The sequence below is a fragment of the Bicyclus anynana genome, chromosome 9 (assembly GCF_947172395.1).
Source record: "Bicyclus anynana chromosome 9, ilBicAnyn1.1, whole genome shotgun sequence".
Taxonomy (NCBI): domain Eukaryota; kingdom Metazoa; phylum Arthropoda; class Insecta; order Lepidoptera; family Nymphalidae; genus Bicyclus; species Bicyclus anynana.
Window position 1 is genome coordinate 14,579,351 of NC_069091.1, and position 13,069 is coordinate 14,592,419.

At 36.6% G+C, this 13,069-nt stretch overlaps 1 protein-coding gene across 2 annotated transcripts in view; it reads left to right on the forward strand.

Annotated features, from left to right (window-relative positions):
• Positions 1–13,069, forward strand: part of LOC112048772 (protein bark beetle) — a 43,820-nt gene that overhangs the window by 23,586 nt on the left and 7,165 nt on the right. For both annotated transcript variants that reach the window (XM_024086423.2, XM_024086432.2), the window contains exons 2-4: positions 6,049–6,212; positions 6,504–12,718; positions 12,799–13,010. In XM_024086423.2, coding sequence (XP_023942191.2) covers positions 6,049–6,212; positions 6,504–12,718; positions 12,799–13,010 — 6,591 coding nt within the window. The remainder of the gene's footprint in view (positions 1–6,048; positions 6,213–6,503; positions 12,719–12,798; positions 13,011–13,069) is intronic.

Below are 13,069 nucleotides of genomic sequence, written 5' to 3' on the forward strand. Positions count from 1 at the left end.
TAGGTCGTTGACTTTCGTAGCAGTCTTAAATACTTAACGTAATGTGCACTTCCACCTGTAAACCCTCCATTATCATCATATCGATGGACTTCCACTGCAGGACATAGGCCTTTTGTAGACTTCCGAACATCTCAATCCTGAGCCGCCTGCATCTAGCGAATCCCTGCGACTCGCTTGATGTCGTCAGTCTACCAGTGCGGGGACGCCATTCCAGCATCCTGAGACCCCAACGTCCATCGACTCTTCGAACTATGTGCTTCGCCTATTACCACTTAAGTTTCGCGACTCTTTGAGCTATGTCGGTAACGTTAGTGCTTCTGCAGATCTCCTTATTTGAGATTCAATCACGCAGAGATACTCCGAGCATTGCTCGTTCCATCGCCCGCTGTGTGACTCTGAACTTTCCTAAAACCCTTCGTTGACTAATTATGGAGTCTGTAGCCAATAACACTCAAAAACAATCAAAATTATTTATTTCAAATAGGCTTAGTTTACAAGCTCTTTCAAAACGTCAGGTAATAATATTAAACTTAAGGTAATGGTGATAATAATTATTCGAAAACTTAAAATTAAAGTTACGAGGGTTCCAACTTTGGTCCGAGAAAAGCCCACAACACACGCAGTCAGGTTTATCCTTTTTTAGTTTATCACCATTTAACAATAGTATATAAGTAGCCTGTCTTAAAATATATTTAATTTCCAAGCAATTATGTCGTTTACGACTTAACACAAGCAGAAAAATCTAACGCATTCTTAGTAAGATACCGTTGCAATGTTGCATACACCACCCCTGAAATAGATTTACGACAAACCTGTTTATAAAAGTAGGTAGGTACTAGTTACTACCACTGGAATTCTCTTGTCAGGAATTCTCCTGTCATTAATCACAAACTTCGAGGTATGAAGTAGCTTTTATATTCTTACAGCAATAAAATATTAATCCAACTCTGGCATGTTTCAACGTCATTGCTTATTTAAAATTCCACGCGGCGAAGCCGTTGAGGAATCACTTATTGTAGCTCACCGGATGTCTCTACCACAACAAAATACTGTAACTAATGCACGGTATGGAGGGATATACTAAAGACCAGTCATTACAAGTCTGGCATGCAGGTGCTAATAATAGTGTGTAATGCAGCTAAATATAGGTACTCGTATTATGAGAGTGTGGACAATTTTGATGGGGTGCTTGTAAAGTCTTCATTGTAGAATGTTTAATTACTCGAAAGTGTAAAAAATAATAAAAAAATACGTGAAGGTCTGATTTTTAAATCTTTTAGTTATCAAGGCAGGCTGTACTCGATACATCGACCCCACTGACTCACACACACTTTCCAATACGTCCTTCCAACGTCCTCTGGCCGTTGCAAGGTAAAGTCCGACTTTGACAAAAAATGTAATCAGTACAATCATCTTATACTTGTACTTAGTAAACAAGATTTTGTTTCCTAGGCTAGGGTTTCGTACTGCTAGTGAATACCTTCCTGAACTCTTCCTGATCTTGTACTTTGAATATTTTTAAAACATCTGCATCTTCTAGGCAAGCATGTCATTTCATCATAGACTACATTTATACATTACTGTGATCGAAGTCGAACGCGAAAAACAAGATGTGCTTTTCTGTAGAGTAGGATTACGAGATGACGCTAATTTGACCAATATTTTCGTTCTATTCCAATTAGTCGAAAAGACTGAAGTGATTAGGTACGATAATAGTCCAGTCCATACTCTTGGTATACCTTTTACCCTGAAACTATTCAGGAGCCATAAAACACCACTTCAGTTAATTTAGAATGCAGCCACATTTTGTGGATCGATCCTTACTTTTATTGAATGGAATTTGTGGTTTTTATCCTTGTTTTGTGCGTATCCAACCAACCGTGGCCAAATAACGGCTAACGCCAACTCCTTAAAGCCAATTACTGTAGTTTGTTGTACCGAATAGTAAATTATGACGACTGTTCCATTTTGATAATAGCATTACGGACTTATTATGATCCAATAAGCCCATAACCTATAGTGCTATGTATGCCCCAAAACTAAATGTTCTAGTACTTTTCCTGCTCAATATAATATTTATCTAATACAAAAGTAGTAGGGTTCTGTCTGTCAGTGTCAATCCTGAAAAGTTCTACCACTTGCTTATTTCTGACAGACAAGAGACTATACCTATATAATAATCTAAAAATATGTATAATTTATTCGCTTTGGCGGGAGCACCACCATACCTCTAGAAACTCGTTAATTGTAAATTTAAAGTTATCAATAGAAATCTTGATCGTTATAATACTAACAATTTTAGAGTTTGTAGGTAATGCAAGCAAATTAGTTTTATACTTTCACTTTTACAATGCTTTCGTTGAATAAGATCAAAGAATCGTTGATGATTCATTGATTGAGTCTGGGATTTTAGCGTTGATCAGGTTTTTGTAGATTCTTGTTATAAATCGGATGATACCTCTTATATTTAAAAAAAACAAGATGGAAAATAGATATAATAGAATCTAGATATAATAGATTTTGTTGCAATCTTTCTGACCCAGTTGTACCTACCGCGTTATGCGTTTCTTACAACAGAGTAGTTAACCGAGTTAGATGTTCAGCATTTCTTTAAAAAATTATAAACTCATATGACTTAATTCTCTTCTAATGTGGATTCGGCCGTGGCTAGTTACCATCCCAACGGCGGAGACGTATCGCCATTTTATTATAACGAAAATAACCTTGAATTTGTTGACTGTTGTGAGTTGTGAGTGAAGAATTTGTTAGTTTTTTATATTCATTCAACTACTTACTACATTTACGTAATATTTTTTTACGACACGTGAACTTCAATCACATTGAAACTAAAAAGCCGGGTGTGTTCAACCTCGCTCCGACTAATAACCTCTAATACTGCCGAATCGAAGGTCACGACACGATAGCTTAGAGGTACCTATGGACCGAGAGCTTGCGCAGCCAGACTTACCACACTTTTAGGAAGGCTTAGTTTCTTAGCCTTTCAGTGGTGTAGCCTGCCTTATAGGGGCCTTGTATGAAAATTAATTTAATTAGGGGCCAAATAGACGAGCGGCAATTCCCAAAAAATCTCTTTAGTTTTTACTTACTTTACCATAAAGTATTTTATTTACTTTTGTCATTTCTGCAGTTTTTCGTTCCCAGGAAGCACCCAAATTAAGTTCCTAATATTGTTGATTACTTTTTACAAATTTTGCCGGTCCGGGAACCCCGTATCTTTGATACGGTTATACGGTATATACGACGGTAACTACGCCCCTGTAGTCGATGCTCCTACAATTAGTATTTACTAGTAGATCGTAGTAGTAACCGATTATGGAGTTTGGACTATGGTAACTTAAGAAGGTAGCACTAGAAGGTAGACTATACTTACCTATGGTAGGAGTAGTCTGACAAACTTTCAAACTTCCTAAAATGAGGTATGTCTGGCTCCGTAGGCTCCACTACTTGTATGACGTCACATGCCTAAAACTTGCGCGCGCGCAGCCCACGCTAGCGCCCTTGCACTTCACGAATATGGCTTCCTGCCTTTTCACGTCTACCATTCATACCGTCACGTACTATTGGTCTTTTGACCATGTGTCCAAATAACCTTTATGACTATAGATATAAGGAGTATAATGCAAAGTATCAAGCGATACCGTCCAATCAATATGATGTAATTTTATTCAACTCTGTAAATTAAGGTTCCGATATGATGCCGGTTACCTATTAATTACCAATTCTAATAGATTATATCTATGGCGTTCTTTCCATTGTATGTCCTAATTCATTGAAGTATTTTTAAGTTATGTGCGCGATGCTGAAGCAGTACCAGTGGCGTAATTAGGTATATCTATTGGTGACAAATTTATTGGATGATACCTCAGAAATATCGTTATGTATTTTTTTTAATAATAAACCGCCTACTTCTTATCTTATTCAATGGCAAGTTAGCCCTTGTCTGCGATATCACCTCATGTTAAGTGACGATACAGTCTAAGATAGCGGGTTTACTTGGAAGAGGTAGGTTTATTCGAACTATACCCTTTTTAAAAGTTTATAGGCGTCATCGTACCGTAATGCTAAATAACTACCCCAGACCAGACCTGAACCAATTTAAAAAAACATAAAATTTTTAAATAACCCGAGCTGGAAATCTTACGACCACTCTATTGAGAACCACAGCACCAGAGAGGTATCCTTGGGCCCATGGGCCCGTGGCATTTTCCTAGTATGGTAAGTTCGTTGATAACACTCCCATGATATGCGGGTGACAGGGGGCATAAGTCGTGGGGTTGTCATTCATCGCTACGCGCCCCCCGGCCCGCGCGGAACTTCGGGAGTGTTACGAACGAAGTTGCCAAGCTATAGTTACGCCACTGTAGTAAACAATCATAATACTCAGTTAATTGACAATTTCACAACTATTCCTTCCTGACAATAAATTGCAAAATACTTTTTACGCATTTTAAATGCCATGTTTTTACCCGTGCAATTAACGAAGCTGGCGTTGTCAGATGATGTAAACGGCGGGGGCGATTCGTATCGTGAATAGACGGACGTGCAAAACGGACGTCGAACCTGCCGGCCTATTCACTAACTTTGAGTAACTTTAGTGGATATACACGAAATGAGACCGGCCATTTTGGGCCCAGCACAAATAAAATTGGGAGGTGTCAAGGGACACCCGGATTGAAAGAAGATCGCTATTGCAATCGATATCATAATCTTTATCGCAATCGCTATCGCTAGCGCTATAGCTATTACCGTTACCCTGGATCTCGCACCAGTTGTCTTCAGGTCACGGCTTACAACTATAGCAAAAACATTATCTTCCTTCTTAAGCAGTCGGGTAAAAAGTATCAGTTCAACTTTTGGTCTTAATTTTCCCGTCTAGCCCCTTTTCGCAACGCGCGATATGGAACTTCAATCCAAAAGTAATAATATGTAGACCAAAAATAATTAGAATTCACAATTACGTACTAAAATTTTTTGAAATGTATGTTTTTGTTGATATGTTTGTACTTACTTGTCCATTACTTGATTATGCAATTGTTAATAAAACTGAAATTAAACCAGTCTACAACGGATATTATTATTTAATAAATGATAATAGATTGAATATTGTAACGGTTCATTCGATAAATCTGGGCCCCAGCAATGTATGAAATATGTTCCGTCTCCTTTACTAACTAACTATTCATAAGTTACGTGATTTATTATGCACTATTAATAATTTCTGAAACTGATCAAAATTACTTACTTACTTTGATTGATTTTCGTTAACAATGCGGCTTTACGGAATACGAAAAAATACGATTATTTCTTTGGTATATTAGGTATCTAATATAAATTATTAGTTGGCTAATATACCAAAGATAGTGAATGGGCCAGCTGATTCGGACTGTCGGCCAGTTTCGACGATGTTTCGAAAGCAAGACAAAGTGAGTTCGAACTTCGAAACAAAGATAAAAGGTGCTTAAATTTTATGGTGCGAAATATATATCCGTGCAGTAGACAATGGACGACGGGAAGTTCCGTTCAGCTTGGATAATTTTATAAAATAACTTATTTTGTTAACTTTTGCATTGTTAAAAATGGTAACGGAGTGGGATTTTGAACTGCTTGTAAATATACTTAGTCCATTGGATAGATTTAACTGTACTTGCACTTATAAATTGCCTAAAAAACATACAAAACCACAGACGAACATAAAACCTCTTCCTTTTTGGAGTCATTTAAAAAGTCAAATCATTATTTCCACTCGCACTACAGACCTTCAGTTTTAACTGTATCTAATTAAAATTTCAATCAAAATCATTAGAAAAAATGTACAGTTAATACTGACTGACTCTATTAAGGACGATTTTTCTGTAAATGCCTACTATTTAGATAAAACTGTGCAGATGAAACTGCAGGTCTGTAGCAATTATGTTAGATCCGACGAATACAAGAAATTGGATATACCTAGACCTTTAAATTACTGAGTTTTTAGTAAATTTTGGAAATTCTGTAGCAAATATGTAAATTATTTTTTGTATTTTGCAGGGTGAGCCTGGCAGAAACATAACATTTACAAGCACAGAAGAGCCACAGAAGCAACCGAGACCATTCCCTGACATTCGACTCGTCGATGGACCATCTATACTGGCAGGAAGAGTTCAACTCTTGCACAGAGGACAATGGAGATCTGTCTGCACAAATTCAAGAAAGTTAGTATAACAATAACACTGTTATTTTTGCACAAAAACCCCCACAGATACTTATCAAGAATTGCTCCAATTCTAAATAATAACGTACAACGTATTCTCAGAAAAGGTTAAAGGCCAAATGCCGGATTTGAATCGCTATCCTCGATGCGAGTCACCTTATCGAATCAACTTCGCTTAGTTAAAGACTTCATGCGTCATAACTCATACTAAACATATAATACTTTTACCCTAAGTTTTTCAATAGAAACTATTAGAAAACAAAGTAATGACAGTTCGCGTTTTCTTTTCCAGTTGGACCATCAACGACATGGAAACGGCGTGCAGGCAATTAGGCTTCATGGGCGGAACGTTTTACAATTGGATGGACCGGCAGCCAGGTCGACGTGCTCGGCTCTTATTCGAGGAACCCAACTGTAAAGGCACAGAGTACGACCTCTTTCAATGCGACTGGAATTCAAGACAACTAGGATCTGGCGTTTGTGACTTTCACCCTGATCTCGGGATCCAGTGCTTGCCACATCACGACGACAACGAGTTGGGACATTCAGGAATACACTGGAGAGGCATACGCTTTGAAAATGCAGTATTTGAAAGAATTCTTACTGCCTCAAACACACTTTACGTGCCGACTTCTATGTCTAGATTAGTGCACGTGGCTATAAGGAATGCGGGAATGGGGAGAGATAATAACGCAACAAGTGCTCTAGACGTAATAGGCGTACCACCTCTGATGGAGGACATTGAGATATCAAACTCCGCATTCAATGCCATAAACGTTACCGCACCTAACGCTCCTATTATGATCAACAACTGCACAATACAAAACAATAGAGGCTACGGTGTATATGTTAATTCCACTTACGGCATGACCAAGATTGAAAATTGCCTTATACACGACAACGGTGGTGATGGGATCAAATACGTAGTACACGAGATGAATTTAGATGAGAAGTTTGATCGTAGCGAAATATTCGACTTATGTACGCTCGCATCTACACCCAGCCAAACTTTTCCAATACAAATGTCTATCGAGCAATCTAGATATTCAAATGCAGAGAGAGATTGCAACCAAAAATTTTACACCCGTTCTGATCATGTTCTTACTCTAAGTTTCTTAAAGATTGTAACCAATAAAAATGATACTGGGCAAATTTTTGTTTACGATGGATTAACAACGAATGACAAGCTACTGCTAACTTTTAGTATAAGGAATAATACACGACCCCAGAGTGTTACATCGACGAGAAGCCGTATGCACGTAAGATTCCATGCTAACACTAGAACTGATATTGTTGGCTTTCTAAGATTAACGTCCGGAATCAGTAAAACCTATGATTTAAACGTGACAGATACAATAATATCAGACAACAATGGCAGAGGTGTTGTTATTGAAAATCTTCGATCCCAAATACATATTCATCGTACATCAATATCAAACAATAACCATGTCGCCGGCCTCCAAGTAGTTAGTGGTGCGGGAGATGTTAACGTCACTGAAAGTAGAATATCATTTAATCAGGCCGACGGAGTAAATATTACTGTAACAGGTGGTAATAGAAATATCTCACGAAGTATAATCAGCTCAAATCAAGGATATGGTATTGCTGTTTGGATAAACAACACACAAGAAACGGAATACGTGCCATTAAATCAAACAACAGTAGTTGAATATTCTGAAATATTTAAGAACCTTGAAGTAGGTATTTTGCACGGAAACTATTGTAGAGAGAGTTGGGTAAATGTTACTGGGAATTGGTTCAATGCAAGTATAGAAAGCACCATAGATATCTCTACTTGCTGGAAATATAATGATCCTATAAAACTACTCAATTTACAGATAGGGCATAACAGATTCTATCAAAATCAACGAGTGCCGATAAGAATTCAACCTGCCCTTAACGTAATTGGTAGAATAGAGCACAATTATTTTGAACAAGGGGAATACGGTGCTATTGCTATTTTAAATAGATTAAATGGAATATATCTTGAAGAATTTGAAATACTACCAGCAAGATTTCATATACAGCATAATTATTTTTATGGTAACAAAGGACCTTTTGTAGTGAATCTTGGCTTGTCACCTTACAGTGATATTCAATACATATTGTTTTCTAGAAATTTTCTACGTGAAAACAAAATTAGGGAAGCTTTTGAACCTATAGAAGGCTTGTCATCTAGACTTATACCCAGAAGCAGGGTTGCAGCGACTATAGTATTAGCTTCAAGTAATATAGATGTTTATAGAAATATAATAAATAACCCAGAAGCACAATACGAAATAGGCTCTCATGTAGAAGATCAAAGCAAAATTCTCAACTGTACTTACAACTGGCTGGGTTATGCTGAAGAAGAAAAAGTTTATAATAGATTATTTCATAGAAAAGACAGATATAATTTAGCTAAAATAATTTTTATGCCGTATCTACTTCATAATAGTAATCCTGGTGCAACACAAATAAATTACAATTCACTTTATGTGCCTCAGTTTAACATGCCAGGTTCTGCCGTTGTGGGAGGAGAAGTGGAAGGAATAGAAATAATCAGACAAGGAGAATACGACGTAGACAAGGATATAAATATCCGTCCAGGTGGAAGGCTAATTTTACAACCTGGGGTCACATTAAAGTTTCCGCCTTCTATAGGAATTATGGTTGCTGGTAAAATAGAAGCAAGAGGGAAAAGACCTAATGATATTGCCTTCACGTTAAAGGAAGAATTCACAATGACAAACGACAGCATTTATGAAATTGATCCGGAAATAGAACCCACCACACCAGGCTATCAGGAACCGATTGTGCCAATACGACTTTTGGGTGGCAGAACACCGCATGAAGGAAGGCTGCAAGTTCGTATTGATGGTAAATGGGGAACAGTTTGTAATTATGGGTGGAATATAATAAATGCTGCCTTAATATGCAATCAAGTTGGATTAGCATTAAATCCAAATGATTGGTTTTTAGAACCTAATGAAATACCAAGTGCTGGTATGACAGAAGATATTATTTTGTCAAATGTGGATTGTACAGAATTTGATAACGACATATCCAAATGCAGAGCTGAAACAACTGATAGCTTTGAAAATTCTTGTACTCATGATAATGATGTTGGTGTAAGATGCTACGAGACTAGTTGGGCAGGAGTGAGATTTAGTGTGATTTCTGAAAGAGCAGATTTACAATACGTAAGTATTGAAAAGGCAGGTCTCTTGGATTATTCATCAAATTCCTTTAAACCTGCCCTTCAAATAGATTTTGCGCGCCACAGTCTAGAAAGTGTTAAAGTGGCCAATAATTACCATGATGGACTTGGAATTCTATATTCTGATTTATATGGTGTTGATGCTATTAATACAGTACGTAATTCTGAGTTCAGTAACAACAAAGGCAGCGGCATAAGTTTCAAACAACTGGGTTTAAAAGTATATAGCTCTATAATAGAAAATAACAACGTAGCAGGTATATCCCACAATCCACATATAACAGGGCCCCAGCAACGGGAACTAGCAGGTTGGTTCAATTTTGACCCTGGCTTTAACGTGGATGAAACAAATTATCGACCAATTATGATACCTGAATATGAGACAGACATTTCATTAGTAAATGGAGAAACAAGGCATCTAGTATTTACTAAGCACAGTGGGGAAAATATTGCAAAGACTTATAATATTAAATGCAATCCTGGGTTTGTTCTTGGACTTCAACTTTTAAATCCAATACACAATTTCTCTACTGAAAGTATATGCATATACGATTCTCAAAACATAAATGAAGCGAGCACTGTATGGTGCCTAAATCGTGATTTATCTACATTTCCGACTGCTAGTATCACTTTTGGAGTCGTGTTAAAGTATGAAAGTGGTCTAAGAGCTTTAGGAAATGTAGTGCTAGTAATAACTGCAATAGAAGCACCTGTGCAAAATATTCGGAACAGAATCGTTAGTGGTCCCATACCAACTCTTCAAGTCGTTAATACAAAAATAAAAGGTAATACCAAAGGAATTAAAGCTTTATATTATAACCGATTTTTAAATGAAATTGGTGATCATTTCTTACGAAAAGCCAATGAAACTATGAAAATAATCAGTTGCGAAATTGCACATAATATAGAAGAAGCAATTTATATCAATACACCATATTGGGATATTCATGAAAGCAATATAACAGAAATAACTTTAATGATTAATAGCAGTTTGATCACAGATAATGGAAAAGGTATACACCATTTTGCCAGGGACCTAAGAAGCTCTAATAACTTATACCATTATGTAATGCAAGATAACACTTTTGAAAGGAACAAGTATGGAGGCTTTGATATAAGTTTACCATATGTATGGCAATATAATGAGAATTTTACCCATTCAGTTTACATGCGTAATAACACATGGCGTAGTAATAATAAGTTTGGGTTTGTTATAGATGGACATTTTGCTTTAGTTAACATAACCAAAAATATTTTCACTGATAATAATTGCAAGACTGGACTTATTTCTATTCGAGGAATGGAAAAGAAAATGAAAATAGATGGAAATTTGATTGAAAGAAACAATGGTCAATACATGGTGCAGTTTTTTATGGATAGCCAAAGTGAAATAATGGGTTTCGTTTACGCGGTATGTGTGTACAATCAAGTACAAAATAATAAACATATCACATTAGCAAATCGTGGTGCTTTAATAAGGAGTGTTGAGCCTACGTATGTCATAGGGTTTAAAGGTATTCAGAAAGTTAAAGTAACCAGAAACCTCTTTGGAAGTAATGCTTTAGAATACACCTTAGTAGCTGGAATTAAAACAGCTAAAATTGATAATCTGCTTGATGTCGTGGAGAATTGGTGGGGCAGTGCTGACGAAAGGGAAATAAGGAATCAAATATTCGATTTTGACGATTGGAATAACCACGCTGTTGCAACATATTTACCATATTTACTAGAAGATAATTTTGATTCTAGCGTGTCCGCAACGTTTAGCCCTGAAAATGTAATAAATCTTGATGAACTCGGCGGACGGTTGACATCAGATTTAACATTAGACGCGCGTATTACACCTTACATCATTAAAGCTGATATTACTGTAATGCCTGATGTTACACTTACAATTAATCCTGGAGTAGTAATGGAATTCGCCCCAAATGTTGGTTTACTTGTGATGGGTACTCTTCGCGCTATTGGCCATAGTCAACTACCAATTTTTATGAAATCAAAGTCAGTAATGTCTAATGCAGAAGCCAGTAGAATCGATAAAAGGGACACGAGTCAGTATTCGTCAGAACACCATAAACATAGACGACAGCTAGAAACATTAATTGTCCAAGATTCAATTAGATTATGTACTGGAAGAAATTGTTCTGTTAGCAATGAAAATATGGAGAGAAAAAATGAAGGCTTCTTGGAATATTATAACAGGACAACATTACAGTGGGTACCAATGTGCGACAGTCGATTTACTGAAAGAAATGCACAGGTAGTCTGCCGAGAGTTAGGCTTTGATCCAATTAACGTATTTTTCGCATTCGATAGACGAGTAGAATATCATAGTAATTCTCTCTCTCGCATATGGTCTTGGCCCGAGCCCTTACAATGTATTGGCACAGAGGATCGTTATGAAGATTGTCCTATTCGACTTAATGGTCAACTATACGGCCATCGACATGAATGTAAATGGGATTCAGATTTTGTTTTCATCCACTGTGGTTCAAGAAATCTAGATGAAAATCTTGATTATTGGGGTGGAGTACGATTTACTAATCCAGAGTTCGAATATTCTCTCTTCGAGCATAGAATTCATGATCATCATACACATGACACTTTAAAAAAAGTTGAAAGTCAATTGAAGCACGTGCAAATAGTTGGAGCAGGTATTTTGCATAATGAAAAATCACCTGCTATTCAAAGTATAATAAAAAATCCAAGCATTGAAAATGTTAACATAAGCAAATGCGCACACCATGGTATAAATTTGATTTCACCTACCGATACAATAAGTGTATCGTTTAATTCTATAAGTGATATACTAGGAGAAGGAATCAGTGCTATATCTTTAAATGGTGAAGGTAGAGAATCTGAAGAGTCAAGTTTTATACCATTAAGGGACTTGAATCTTCCATATCACTTGTTTTCAATGATTGATATATGTGATAGCTCAAAAGTTATATTTGTAGAAGAGAGAGTTCTAATTTATTACAAATACGACAACAATCCAGTAAACTGTGTAAAAATCTTCAAAAGTATGTTCAGAGTAAAACCTTTTGGATTTAGGCTGTTACAGTTTAATTTATTCAATCATACTCTCAGCTATGGAAAACGAGATTCAATAACTCTGTACGATGGAGACATTTACAACATAACAGCGCCTCAAATTGGATATTTGGAAAATGGATCACCAGAAGAAAAGAAGTTATTCAGAACCCAAAGCGCCAGCTTAAGTGTCAAACTGTTTGCCAGTGGTGCTTCAGCTGTACACGGATTTATAGCTGAAATTGTAACGCTACCAATTTCAGCTATTGGATTTAGTAAGTGTCATCCCCATCTCCTCTTTTAATCAAGTTGTTATACGTTAAGAAAGCTCATTTATCAATCATAATTATTTCAGATCGCGATGTTCAACACAATATATCGAACACTGAATTCATTGATAACCGTGATGGGGCTATAACATATCAATCCGTTGGAGAAGTTAATCCATTAGTAGCTATCTCTAGAAATGAGATTACTAATAATTGTCTTAAACTTTATGGTAACTTTACGACATGCCAAGCAGCTGTGAAAGTTGATGTGCAGAATACACAAACTTTAGTTTTCAGAGTAAGAAATTCAGTTAAAATTAGTTTCAGTGACATTATCGTAATTAAAGAAAAAAGATT